The 12,010-nt window shown below is 41.8% G+C and overlaps 1 protein-coding gene across 5 annotated transcripts in view; it reads left to right on the forward strand.

Moving 5' to 3' along the window:
- The first annotated feature begins 809 nt into the window (after positions 1–809).
- The window catches only part of IFT56 (intraflagellar transport 56), a 48,017-nt gene continuing 36,816 nt past the window's right edge, over positions 810–12,010 (forward strand). For 4 of the 5 annotated variants that reach the window (XR_007460106.1, XR_007460107.1, XM_049641941.1 and 1 more), the window contains exons 1-5: positions 810–1,836; positions 2,342–2,479; positions 5,296–5,388; positions 8,901–9,015; positions 11,461–11,510. Coding sequence is in view for 2 of the 5 variants with exons in the window: in XM_049641941.1 (XP_049497898.1) it covers positions 1,834–1,836; positions 2,342–2,479; positions 5,296–5,388; positions 8,901–9,015; positions 11,461–11,510 (399 nt within the window). In the remaining 3 variants the exon portion in view is untranslated. Of the gene's footprint in view, positions 1,837–2,341; positions 2,480–5,295; positions 5,389–8,900; positions 9,016–10,913; positions 11,071–11,460; positions 11,511–12,010 lie in introns of those variants that run through there. The other variant, XM_049641943.1, reaches the window with a different exon arrangement.

Below are 12,010 nucleotides of genomic sequence, written 5' to 3' on the forward strand. Positions count from 1 at the left end.
TCAGCACAGAGCCCAACACGGGGCTCAAACTCATGGACTGTGAGATCATGACCTGAGCTGAAGTCGGATGCTTAACCGACTGAGCCACCCAGGCGCCCCTGAAAATGATTGTTTTAAACTCAACCAAAAGTAGAGATATTTCTAATATTTGGAACCAAAAGAATTACAAGTATAGTGGTGGTGAATTTTCGCATTTCTTAAGTCTATGTTCCTGTGTCTGAATATAAGGATACTTGTGTGTACATAAAAGTGTATGTATCCGTGAATTAAGGTATGTGGTCATTTACTTATTCTCCAAGTAACAGGTGGTGGGAGGCGGGGGCTGGAGCATGAGCAGGATGCAAAAGAATCTAGGAAACCATAGCTGCCTCTATGATCTTATGGTATACATGAGTCTCTACAGGGCTGGTTATCTACAGTTGTATGTAATGTAATTCAACTATGCCACAACTACCTACACACTTGGAAATACTCCAGATGTTAGTTTCTTAGTTGGCTAATTCTCAGTACGAAACTGGGGATGCAAGCCCTCACAGACCCTACAATTTAGACATACTGCTCCCAGCTGCCTCTGACCAGAGTCCCGTAGTCCTTAGTTACTGTAAAAGAAACCTGTAAAAATGCCTCAGGAAATAATAGAAAGTTGCCGCCCCAAGTCTGTGGGATGCTGTTCTGCCTGAGATAACAAACACAGTGTGTCATGTTCCCAAGGGAATTTTTTTTTTTTTTTTAGCTTAGCGATAGTTACAGAATGTAGAACTTTTGCCTTTGTACTCTAGAGATGACCTCACCAATGCAATCTGCCAGGCCCCTAGAAGCAGAACGACCAGGCCCCTGAAGCAGAACGACCACCTCACTACCATCGCACCGAAACCAGACGGAGACGCCAGAAGGGATAAGATGATCAAGAAAGGAAATGTCATAGATGACCTAATCCCTAATCAGCATGATCCAAGGCCCTGGGATCCTTACCCTGAATTTTCACCCTTTTAAAACCCTGCTTGTAAAGCACGGTGGAGTTTGGGACTTTTGAGCATTCGCTCCCGCTTCTGGGTGGCGCCACAGCAATAAATAGCCTTTCTTCGACTGCGGAAGCTCCGTGTCGGTTGTTATTGGCTTGCCGCCCATCGAGCGGACGAAATGTCTGGTTTGGTTACAAAGGTTGCACTGGATGTCCTTTAAGATTGCTTCCAGCTCTAAATTCCACAATGCGGGGATTTCACCCGACGCATGCAGCCAGATTAATTCGGGTCAGGAGTAAAGTAGATAAATTAAGTCGTCCAACCAACATACACTTATTACAGTTACGGATTATGTTTATCTATGTAAATAATAAACTATTTTGGTGAACTCCCACCTGTAAACGCCAACTTCCTCGGTTCAGCGATTTTTTTCGAAGCTTCCCGGAGACCGGAGGCCGCAGATCACGTGCCAGTCAGCGCCGGGGGTTGCTATGGAACCCAACACGGTCCAAATCGGAAGTGGTCCTTGAAAATGACTTTCCCAGGAAACTTATATTGGAAAAAGAATACCATTCTAATCCGCCTGTTCTTAAAATCAAGCCCTAAGTAGAGACACAAACGTTCACTCCCAGCACAGCAAACCCTGCCTCTCCTCCTGAGGGGAGAACTTCTCCTCTCGCAGCGGCAGCAGGGAGCGGAACCAAAACGCGGAGGGCACGGGTTCCCCTGGGAGCTTTTCTGCGCGGCGAACCAGACCCCACCCCCGCGGGGTTGCCGTGGAGACGGAGCCAGCGGTGTGGATGCAGAGAGGCACTAAGGCTGGGCCTTTTCTGTCCGTCTGGGGAAGAGGCTCACCGAACCAACTCCCAAGATGGTTAGTGGCTCTGAACAATGAGGGAGGAGAACTTTGAGTGGATCCTAGACTTGGAGATCGGAGGTTCTCAACACACTTTGGGTTAAGTCTAGGAGTGTCAGCGGAGGATGATCTCCCTGCCCTACCCACGTTCTCACGGAAGACGAGGATGCGACTGTAAACACCTCGATGCTTTCTTCCCTCCCGCTTCTCCACTTCACGTCTAGGCTGCGCGTGGGATGGAAAGCAGACCAAGGGAAGACTGAGATGAGAGAAGCTGCGCCAAAGCATCTCCTACCCCGCTCTAATGAATTGATAAAGAAGATAACATGTAGTAGCTGTTGGGTTCAGCCCAAGTACAGGGTGATGGCCCTTTTAGTAAAATAGTTGTTACAAAGAGTTTGAATGGGCTTCCCTGGGGTTGGTTGTTAAGGACTTGACATGCAAATCCTGGAGCTGTTACTCTGAGTTTAAATCTGACCATCGGAATTGGATCATACAGCTGTCTTTGTTGCTTCTTTCACAGATGCTTTCAAGGGCCAAGCCTGCTGTAGGCGGGGACCTACCGCACGCTGACAAGAGAAAGAAGAAAGGTAGGAAGATTCCAAAACTAGAGGAGCTACTTTCACAAAGAGATTTCACTGGAGCTATTACCCTATTGGAGGTAATGTCCTAAGAAGATTGCTTCTTAGGAGGTGAATACCAGAATATGGATGAATGCTTGGGTGAACGCTGGTTGCATTCCAACGTTGTGCTGTTGGAACAGGTGTATGCTTTTGGGGGGGGGGGGCTTCCTATAAATCGAGTCTGGCACAGGTTCCAGATTCCGTGTTAACGATAAACCTGATTAAAGATGAACTAACAAGATCGGCTTACTTCTTGAGGGACGCTTTTAATTATGTCTAGTCCCACTGATGGTGAATTCAGCTAAAACTCTGGAGGGACATTGGATACAGTATCAGTTCACACATTGTTTATCCCAACCCCTGACCAATTTATGATTTGTTCCTCTTATATCTTATAAAATTTGAATCATTTGAATAATACTATGGTGCTTCATGCTTGTTGCCTAGAATACCCTATCTTCAGAAAATATTTCAAATCTTTATGGCAGTACTTCTCAGCTTCTAATATGCATCAGAATCACTTAGGGTACTTATTAAAACATACATTCCTCGACTCCTGCCTTAGGGGTTATGGTTCTTTCTTTTTTTTTTTAATGTTTATTTACTTATTTTTGAGAGAGAGCAGAGGAGGAGCGGGGGGGGGGGGGGGAGACAGAGAATCCCAAGCAGGCTCCATGCTCCACACAGAGCCCATCGTGGGGCTCCATCTTATGAACCGTGAGGTCATGAGCTGAATCAAGAGTCGGATGCTTCACCGATTAAGCCACCCAGGCACCCCAGGGCTTCTGATTCTTTACAATATGGTGCTGTTCAGGAACCTGCATTTTTGTCACGTAGCCCAAGTGCTTCTGACGTAGATGATCCAAGGACACTACACCTTGAGAAACTGCTTTGTGGGAATCACATGTTGTAGGAGAATGAAGGAGCACACCAAACAGTGAAGAGTTGAAGAGTTTTGACGGCATAGCCCAGTTGTGTTTTGCCAGTCATTTCTCCGAATTACTACTCCAGCTATCTTACTTATAATCTGTCAACAATGATTGTTTTAGTGAGCTTTATGTATTTCTCAATCTTCCACGTGTGGTTCTATGTTTCTTACTAGCTCTGATATTGAGCATCTTGTTTGACTTTTTTGGTGTCAGCTTTCTCATCATTAAAGTGGGGAAGTTGACTTGGAAGGACCTTCTAGCTCTGTAAGTCAGTGGACTAAGTGGTAGGTATATGTCTAATTTTTGTCGGTCTCTATTTCTCTTCTCTCTTTTTAGACAACAACCACATTTCCCTTACTGTGTAATCTTGCACTACTTTCAGGTTGTCAGGGAGACTCTGCTCTGTGCTTACATTCTTAGGTGGCCTGTCAAGTGCCATGAGGTATGGGAATGGGAACTGCCATGGTTTGCGGTGAGGAAGTCTCATGAGCTTTCCTTTGGCTCCCGGTAATTCCTGGGGCAAATTCAGGAAGGCTTCAAATAAGAATGTCTTCAGACTTAAGGCACTGTACTCAAATCCACAGCATTTTGCGAAAAGAAGATTTCTAATGTATGGAATTAACTATAGGAGTAAGTTCTTACCCAGACCAGAAAGTATCATTGGATGTCTTCATCTTGTCACAGTCAAGGCACCCAATATTCTGTAGCAGTGATCTGCCGATATGTGTCGGCTCCCTATTTAGTTTTTTTTTATCCATGTTTTTGGTTTATCAGCCTGTAGAATGGAAAACTCTCACCTAACCATGGGAGTTCAGATTCCTCCTTCAAAAGCCTCATTCATTTCCTCGAAAACAGGACTTTGTTGCCTGGGGAATTCACATATATTTTCTCACAATGGACAAAAATGAGGCCAGGCTTCTGAATATCCTTAATTCTCACAGGTCATGGTAAACCTGTTCAAGGGTTACAGAACGATTTACTGATTCGTTCTCAGCAGAAGGTCATAACCTATCAAAGATATATGTGTGCACTAACGGGATAGGCTTGAAGTGTGAGTTTGAATGCATAGAGCATGGAGGGTGAGAACACAGGCGTTGGAGTCAGTGGGCTGTGACAGTCCCTGCTGCTACCTTCTCTGGCTCTGGTAGCCTTGAGTTCATTGCTTAATCTCTAACTTTCAGTTATTTGGCGTTAGATACTTCGCGTAATTCTTGTGTTCCTTAATATGTCCCAGACATGTTGGGATTCTGCTTGGGATTCTCTGTCTCCCTCTCTCTCTGCCCTTCCCTTGCATGTGCTCTCTCTCTCTCGCTCCCCAAAATAAATAAATAAATAAATAAATAAATAAACAAACAAACATTTTAAAAAAAGAAAAAGAAAAATGAACGTGAAATATTTGAAATTATGCATTTCTTTCAACTGGAAATATTAAGTGAACGAGAAATTTTCATCTTGTGAATATCTAAGAAATAATCTATCTGTGTTATAGTTTTCTTGGATAATATAGAAGTCAAACATTAAAATTCGTTTAATTCCTAACCTTGAAAAGAATTGGGAAGATCATGTGGCTATATATGTTGTTTCAGTATAGCCTGTTTCAGTTGCTATGTAACAATAATTGTTCCAGCCTTTTGATGATGCCTCACAAAATAAATAAAATTTAGATTCTGATAGCTATTGCATCATTTAAGAAATATACAGATACATTCTCTGTGACAATTAGAAGGTAATTGTGCTGAGTTCCTTAGGTATATAGACTTAATTAAATGTTATTGTCTTGCTTCTGTTACTTTCAATTTCCTATTGTTCATCCGTAGCTTAACATAGCAGTTTTTTTAAACAGAGGGTTTATTCAAAGCTTTTCATGTTTCTTGTTTGTTTGTTCTGTTTTTCTGGTTTTTTTTAAATGAAATTTTAACCTGAAGTTCAAACGGCATGTTGGGGAACAAGAAGAGGACACTAATTTGTGGATTGGATACTGTGCTTTTCACCTGGGTGACTACAAGAGAGCTTTGGAGGTTAGTAAAAAAAAAAAAAAAAGGTATGGAGCGCCTGGGTGGCTCAGTCAGTTGGGCATTGACTCCTGATTTCAGCTCAGGTCATGATCTCACGGTTGGTGAGTTCAAGCCCCATATCGGGCTCTGCACTGTCAGTGCAGATTCTCTCTCTGTCCCTCTCTCTGCCCCTCCCCTGCTCATGCTCTCTCTCTCTCTCTCTCTCAAAATAAATAAATAAAACTTAAAACAATTTTTAAAAATTGTAACAGAAGGGTTTTGAAAAAGTTATTAAGCTCTGAAGTACAATAGTTCATGCTCTTAGTAAAATCCAAACAATACAGAAGGGAACAAAAGAAAAAGAAAAAAGTCATCCTATCTCCCTTTCCCAATTCTATTTCTTTGTTAACAGAGGCAACTATTGGCTTTTGTTTGATGTATTGCTTCATAAATCTTTTATATGTGTTCAAGCGTATATACTTATATACATATATATATATACACACATATATATATCTTGTTTGCTCTTTGATTTTGCATATATACTAGTGAGATTCTTCAAATCTCACTTAGTATTTCTTAAGGAAAGCTTCAGGAGAAGAAAAAACCCTTTTGATAAAATTTCCATGATGCTTTCCTCAAAAGTTCATTTTTATTTTTCTTGGTTCATTTTAGATAGGAAAGATTATATTATCTTTATATTTCTGCAAGTGCAGTTTTGAAAGTTGTTTTTCTTTGTCATTGTAAACAGTACCTACCTAAAATTTTTTTTTTTAACGTTTATTTATTTTTGAGACAGAGAGAGACAGAGCATGCACAGGGGAGGGTCAGAGAGAGGGAGACACAGAATCCGAAACAGGCTCCAGTCTCTGAGCTGTCAGCACAGAGCCTGACGTGGGGCTTGAACTCACGGACCGCGAGATCATGACCTGAGCCGAAGTCGGCCGCTTAACCGACTGAGCCACTCAGGCGCCCCTAAACAGTACTATCTAATGAGCAATCTATAGGATTATGAATCTAGATAAAATTTTAGATGCCATTAGTCAAACAGTTTTTAAATCATAAATGAAATTGTTTAAATACTTACCACATATTCTTACCCCCAAAATGTAATCTAAGGTTATTTTAAAACCTGCATAACCAGAATGAAAGTGTCCAAGGTCAGGTAATGAGGTAAGATGATGAACAAAAACAACAGGGGCGCCTGGGTGGCTCATTCAGTTGAGCAGAGGACTTGATTTTGGCTCAGGTCATGATGTCACGTTTCATGAGTTCAAGCCCCACATCAGGCTCTGCATTGACGGAGCCTGCTTGGTATTCTGCTTCCCTCTTTCTTTGTCCCTCCCCTGCTCGCACATGCTCTCTCTGTCAAAATAAATAAATAAACTTTAAAACAACAAAAACTGGGGTGCCTGGGTGGCTCCGTTGGTTAAATGTCTTACTTCGGCTCAGCTCATGATCTCACAGTTTGTGAACTTGAGCCTCATATTAGGCTCAGTGCTGACACAGCTCAGAGCCCGGAGCTTGCTTCAGATTCTGTGTCTCCCTCTCTCTATGCCCCTCTTCCACTCGCAGTCTGTCTGTCTCTCTCAAAAATAAACATTAAAAACAGCAACAACAACAAAATCAATTAGGGCAAAGGGAAGATATGAAAAAGACAATAGAGGCTGATGGTATTTTTGAAAGGTATAGGGAAAAGATGGGGCGCCTGGGTGGCTCAGTCGGTTAAGCGTCCGACTTCAGCTCAGGTCACGATCTCGCGGTCCGCGAGTTCGAGCCCCGCGTCGGGCTCTGGGCTGACGGCTCAGAGTTCATGCTGTGTTCATGACACGTTCATGCTGTGTCTCTCTCTGTCTCAAAAATAAATAAACGTTAAAAAAAAAAAAAAGGTATAGGGAAAAGAGAGTAGCCCATATGTAGTAAGAAAAAGAAACAAAGGAATCTGGTAAAGACTGGTAAATAGGGTATATGGAAAATGTGGTTGACAACGTAAATCTCAGAAGGTGCACTTGGCAGGAAAAAAATACCTTTTTCAAATATAAAGCCAGGGGGCACCTGGGTGCCTCAGTCAATTAAGCATCTGACTCTTGATTTCAGCTCAGGTCATGATGTCAGGCTTGTGAGATCAAGCCCTGTGTCAGGCTCTGCCCTGAGCTAACAGCTCAGAGCCTGCTTTAGATTCTCTCTCTCTCTCTGTTCCTCCCCTGTTTGAGCTTGCATGTGTACATGCTCTCTCTCTCTCTCTCAAAATCAATAAATAAATGTCAAAAAAAAAAAAAAATGTAAAGCCAAATGGGGCCACCTGGCTGGCTCAGTCAGTAGAGCATAGGACTCTTGGATCTCAGGGTTGTGAGTTCGAGCCCCGTGTTAGGCGGGGAGTCTACTTAAAAATATAGGGGTGCCTGGGTGGCGCAGTCGGTTAAGCGTCCGACTTCAGCCAGGTCACGATCTCGCGGTCCGTGAGTTTGAGCCCCGCGACGGGCTCTGTGCTGACCGCTCAGAGCCTGGAGCCTGTTTCCAATTCTGTGTCTCCCTCTCTCTCTGCCCCTCCCCCATTCATGCTCTGTCTGTCTCTGTCCCAAAAATAAATAAAAAACGTTGAAAAAAAAAATTAAAAAAAAAAAATAATAATAATAATAAGGGGCGCCTGGGTGGCTCAGTCGGCTAAGCGTCCGACTTCGGCTCAGGTCACGATCTCACTGTCCGTGGGTTCGAGCCCCACGTCGGGCTCTGTGCTGATGGCTCAGAGCCTGGAGCCTGTTTCAGATTCTGTGTCTCCCTCTCTCTGACCCTCCCCCGTTCATGCTCTGTCTTTCTCTGTCTCAAAAATAAATAAACGTTAAAAAAAAAAAATTAAAAATATAATAATAAAATAAACTCTTAAAAGAAATAGAATGTAAAGCCAAATAAACTAACCCAGAAAACAATTAGAACGAAACAATATTTATAGTATATTAAGATTATCAGATTTTAAGTTAACCAAACCTATATATTTCTTATAAGGTAGCTTTTATGTTTAAAGTTTATTTATTTATTTTGAGAGAGAGAGAGAGAGAGAGAGAGAGGGAGAGAAACGAGTGGGGAGAGAGGGGGAAACAGAGAATCCCAAGCAGGCTCCACCCTCTCAGCCCAGAGCCCAACTCAGGGCTTGAACTCACGAACCATGGGCTCATGTCCTGAGCTGAAATCAAGAATTGGACCCTTAACCAACTGAGCCACCCATGTACCCATTTTTTTTTAAGTTAGCAAAAATAAAATATTTTAGTTACTTTAAATTTTGCAGTTTGTTAGCTCATGGATCAGTGTTAAAACGGGGGAAAAACCAGTTTAAGATTGTGTGCACAACAGCCCACGTGGGTAGGATTGAGCTATAGCTTCAGTATGTAACCTTGAAGGTACAGAACAGTTGAGAAGCATATAGGATTCCCTAAATGTGAAGTTGCCCAGTCTCAGTAAGAAATCCTATTCCTTACAAAAGAATGGCTCATCGATTGCTTTACGGCTGAAATGAGATCCCTGCTTAATGTATATTTCAGGAATATGAAAGTGCAACAAAAGAGGAAAACTGCAATCCTGAAGTCTGGGTGAACCTAGCCTGTACCTACTTTTTTCTTGGAATGTATAAACAAGCTGAAGCAGCTGGATTTAAAGGTAAAATGGCCCCTTTTAATATCTAGTATTCATCACTAATGGTAAGAGTTATTTTGGAGATTTTAAAACTTATTTAATTCCTTTTTCTTTTTCTTTTTTTTAATTTATTTTGAGAGAGAGAGCATGTGCTTGTGAGCGGGGGAGGGGTAGAGAGAGAGGGAAAGAGAGAATCCCAAGCAGGCTCCGCACTATCATCGCAGAGGCAAACACGGGGCTCAAACTCATGAACCGTGAGACCATGACCTGAGCAGAAATCAAGAGTCAGACGCTTAATGGATTGGGCCACCCACGAGCCCCAATTCATTTTTTACTGAGGAAAAACCAAGTACCATGATAAAACTAAAAACTAACTAACTAAAATAAAAAAATAAATAATAATTAAGAAAAAGAAAACTAAAAAATAGCTTTATTCTTCAAAGAATATTGAACCTTAGCAATTTTACTTTTAAAGAGAGAGTTAATCTCCGTGGTGCTTCCTCTCCCCCACCTCCCCAGAGGCTGAAAAAAAAGGATGAGAGAAACAAAGAGCAAGTTATCTTTCTTAAGCCTCACTATGGTAGGATGTTCATGTTATTGTAGGAATTGGTGTAGTTGTTTAAGCCCTTATGGATGTGGGTTTTATAGCTATTTTCCCTGTTTCTCAATGAGAAGCCAAGTAATTTCCGCTTAAAGAATCCAGACTTATTTTCATTTGCTTGACCTGTCCTGACAGCCGTCTAACAAGAACTGGGCATCAACTTGCAAATAAGAATTGGGCAAAGAGAATCAGGGGTGGAAAGATGAAGAATAATGACAGTATGAATCAAATTAAATTGAGTGTTTTATTATTTTATGTTTGAGAAAGAGAGCGTGAGCGGGGAAGGGGCAGAGAGCGGGGAGGACAGAGGATCTGAAGCAGGCTCTGCGCTGAGAGCAGAGAGCCTGATGTGGGGCTTGAACTCACGAACCGTGAGATCATGCCCTGAGCGGAAGTCGGATGCTCAACCGACTGAGCCACCCAGGTGCCCTGAATCAAATTAAATTCAAAGAAATGTAGAGAAAGGGGGGAAAGGAACATTTGTTATGAAATTTGTTAGGGAAGAATAACAAATTCCCAGGGTAGAATTCTTAGAGAATTAACTGATATATACATATTTAGGAGCAATTCCAGCTCAAATTCATGGACACTGTGGAACTTGAAGCCTTTCTTGATTTGTACCCAAACTGTTTCCCATGTACTAATGTAGTTTTTCTTAATTTTGTTATAGGGCCTTTAAGTCACTTATTTTATCTCATGTTTCTAGATTTTATCTGTGAGAACAGTATTAGACACATAGAAAGTGATCAAGGTAGCTATCCTTCTTTCTGTATAAATTTTTTTTTTTTTAACGTTTATTTATTTTGAGACAGAGAGAGACGAGCATGAACAGGGGAGGGGCATAGAGAGAGGGAGACACAGAATCTGACACAGGCTCCAGGCTCTGAGCTCTCAGCACAGAGCCCGACGCGGGGCTCGAACTCACAGACTGTGAGATCATGACCTGAGCCGAAGTCAGACACTTAACCGACCGAGCCACCCAGGTGCCCCTAAATTTTTTTTTTAATACATTGAAGTATCATTTTTTTTCCTGTAAAGAGATACGGGGTTAGGTATCTAGGATTAGGAAAATTCTCCAACAGTGCAGAGGAGACTTGGAACTCGAAAGATGTTAACGTTTTCTCTTGGTTGGCTGTTTCAGGGTGGCAGATTATCATGCTAGATCTATGGAGTAGAGATCGGGCTAGTATTTAAGAAACTATGGCTGTATAATTGTGGAAAAAGAGATTTCAGAAGGACTTGACAATGAATACTGGGAAGCACAACTGAATGAGAGTGGATTCCTACATGACATGAGATAAACATAGCTGTTTGTTTCCAGTGTTTGATCAGTGTGTGGACAGCACGGCGGTGGCTGCTACCAGAATTGTGTGTGCTGTGCTGTGGGTCACCATCATAGAATCCAGTAGAACAAGTGCTGGGGAATAATAGAACCTTACAATGTTGTTTTCCCGGTTCTTGATGCTGTTCCTGCTACTGTAAGTAGAGAACAGGCTAAAATAATATATATCATAATAGAGACATATCATGATCATGTGTGTAGGATTTGGGAAGTTTTATCTTTGTCTCATGGTTTGTTTTTTTGTTTTAATTTTTTAACGTTTATTTTTGAGGCAGAGAGAGACAGAGTGTGAGCAGGGAAGGGGCAGAGAGAGAGGGAGACACAGAATCTGATGCAGGTTCCAGGCTCCGAGCTGTCAGCACAGAGCCCACTGTGAGGCTCGAACTCACAAACTGTGAGATCATGACCTGAGCTGAAGTTCGACACTTAACGGACTGAGCCACCCAGACGCCCCTGTCTCATGTTATTCTTGCAGGGGACTAAGTGCCATTGACAATTAATAAGTAGCTTGAACTTTTTTTTCTAGCTCCAAAAAGTCGACTTCAAAATCGCCTCCTCTTCCACTTGGCTCATAAGGTATTTATGTTCTTGTTTCACACTTTTTGTTTTTAAAATATTTTTTCTTTCTTATTAAAAACAATGGTGAAAGATAATTTAAAAAAATTTTTTAAGTTTTATTTATTTTGAGAGAGAGAGAGAGAGAGAGCATGCTAGCGTGTTCAAGTGGAGAGTGGCAGAGAGAGAGAGAGAGAGAGAGAGAGAGAGAGAGAGAATCCCAAGCAGGCTCTGCACTGTCAGCACGAAGACAGATGCAGGGGTCAAAATTACAAACCTTGAGACCGTGACCTGAGCCAAAGTCCTCTGACTGAGCCATCCAGGTGCCCCTGATGAAAGATAATTAACTAGAAATGCTTGTTAATGAATTTGTAGAACAAATAGAATATAGGTGTTAATTTTATAAGATTTTCTTCCCTTAATGTTCTTTACCCTACTAATTTATTAAGAGATGTTAGATCTTAGTTCTTCTTAAGTAGCAGTTATTCAAGATTAGTTTCTTTCTACTGTCTCCTATTGTC

This window comes from Panthera uncia, chromosome A2 (genome assembly GCF_023721935.1).
Source record: "Panthera uncia isolate 11264 chromosome A2, Puncia_PCG_1.0, whole genome shotgun sequence".
Classification (NCBI taxonomy): Eukaryota; Metazoa; Chordata; class Mammalia; order Carnivora; family Felidae; genus Panthera; species Panthera uncia.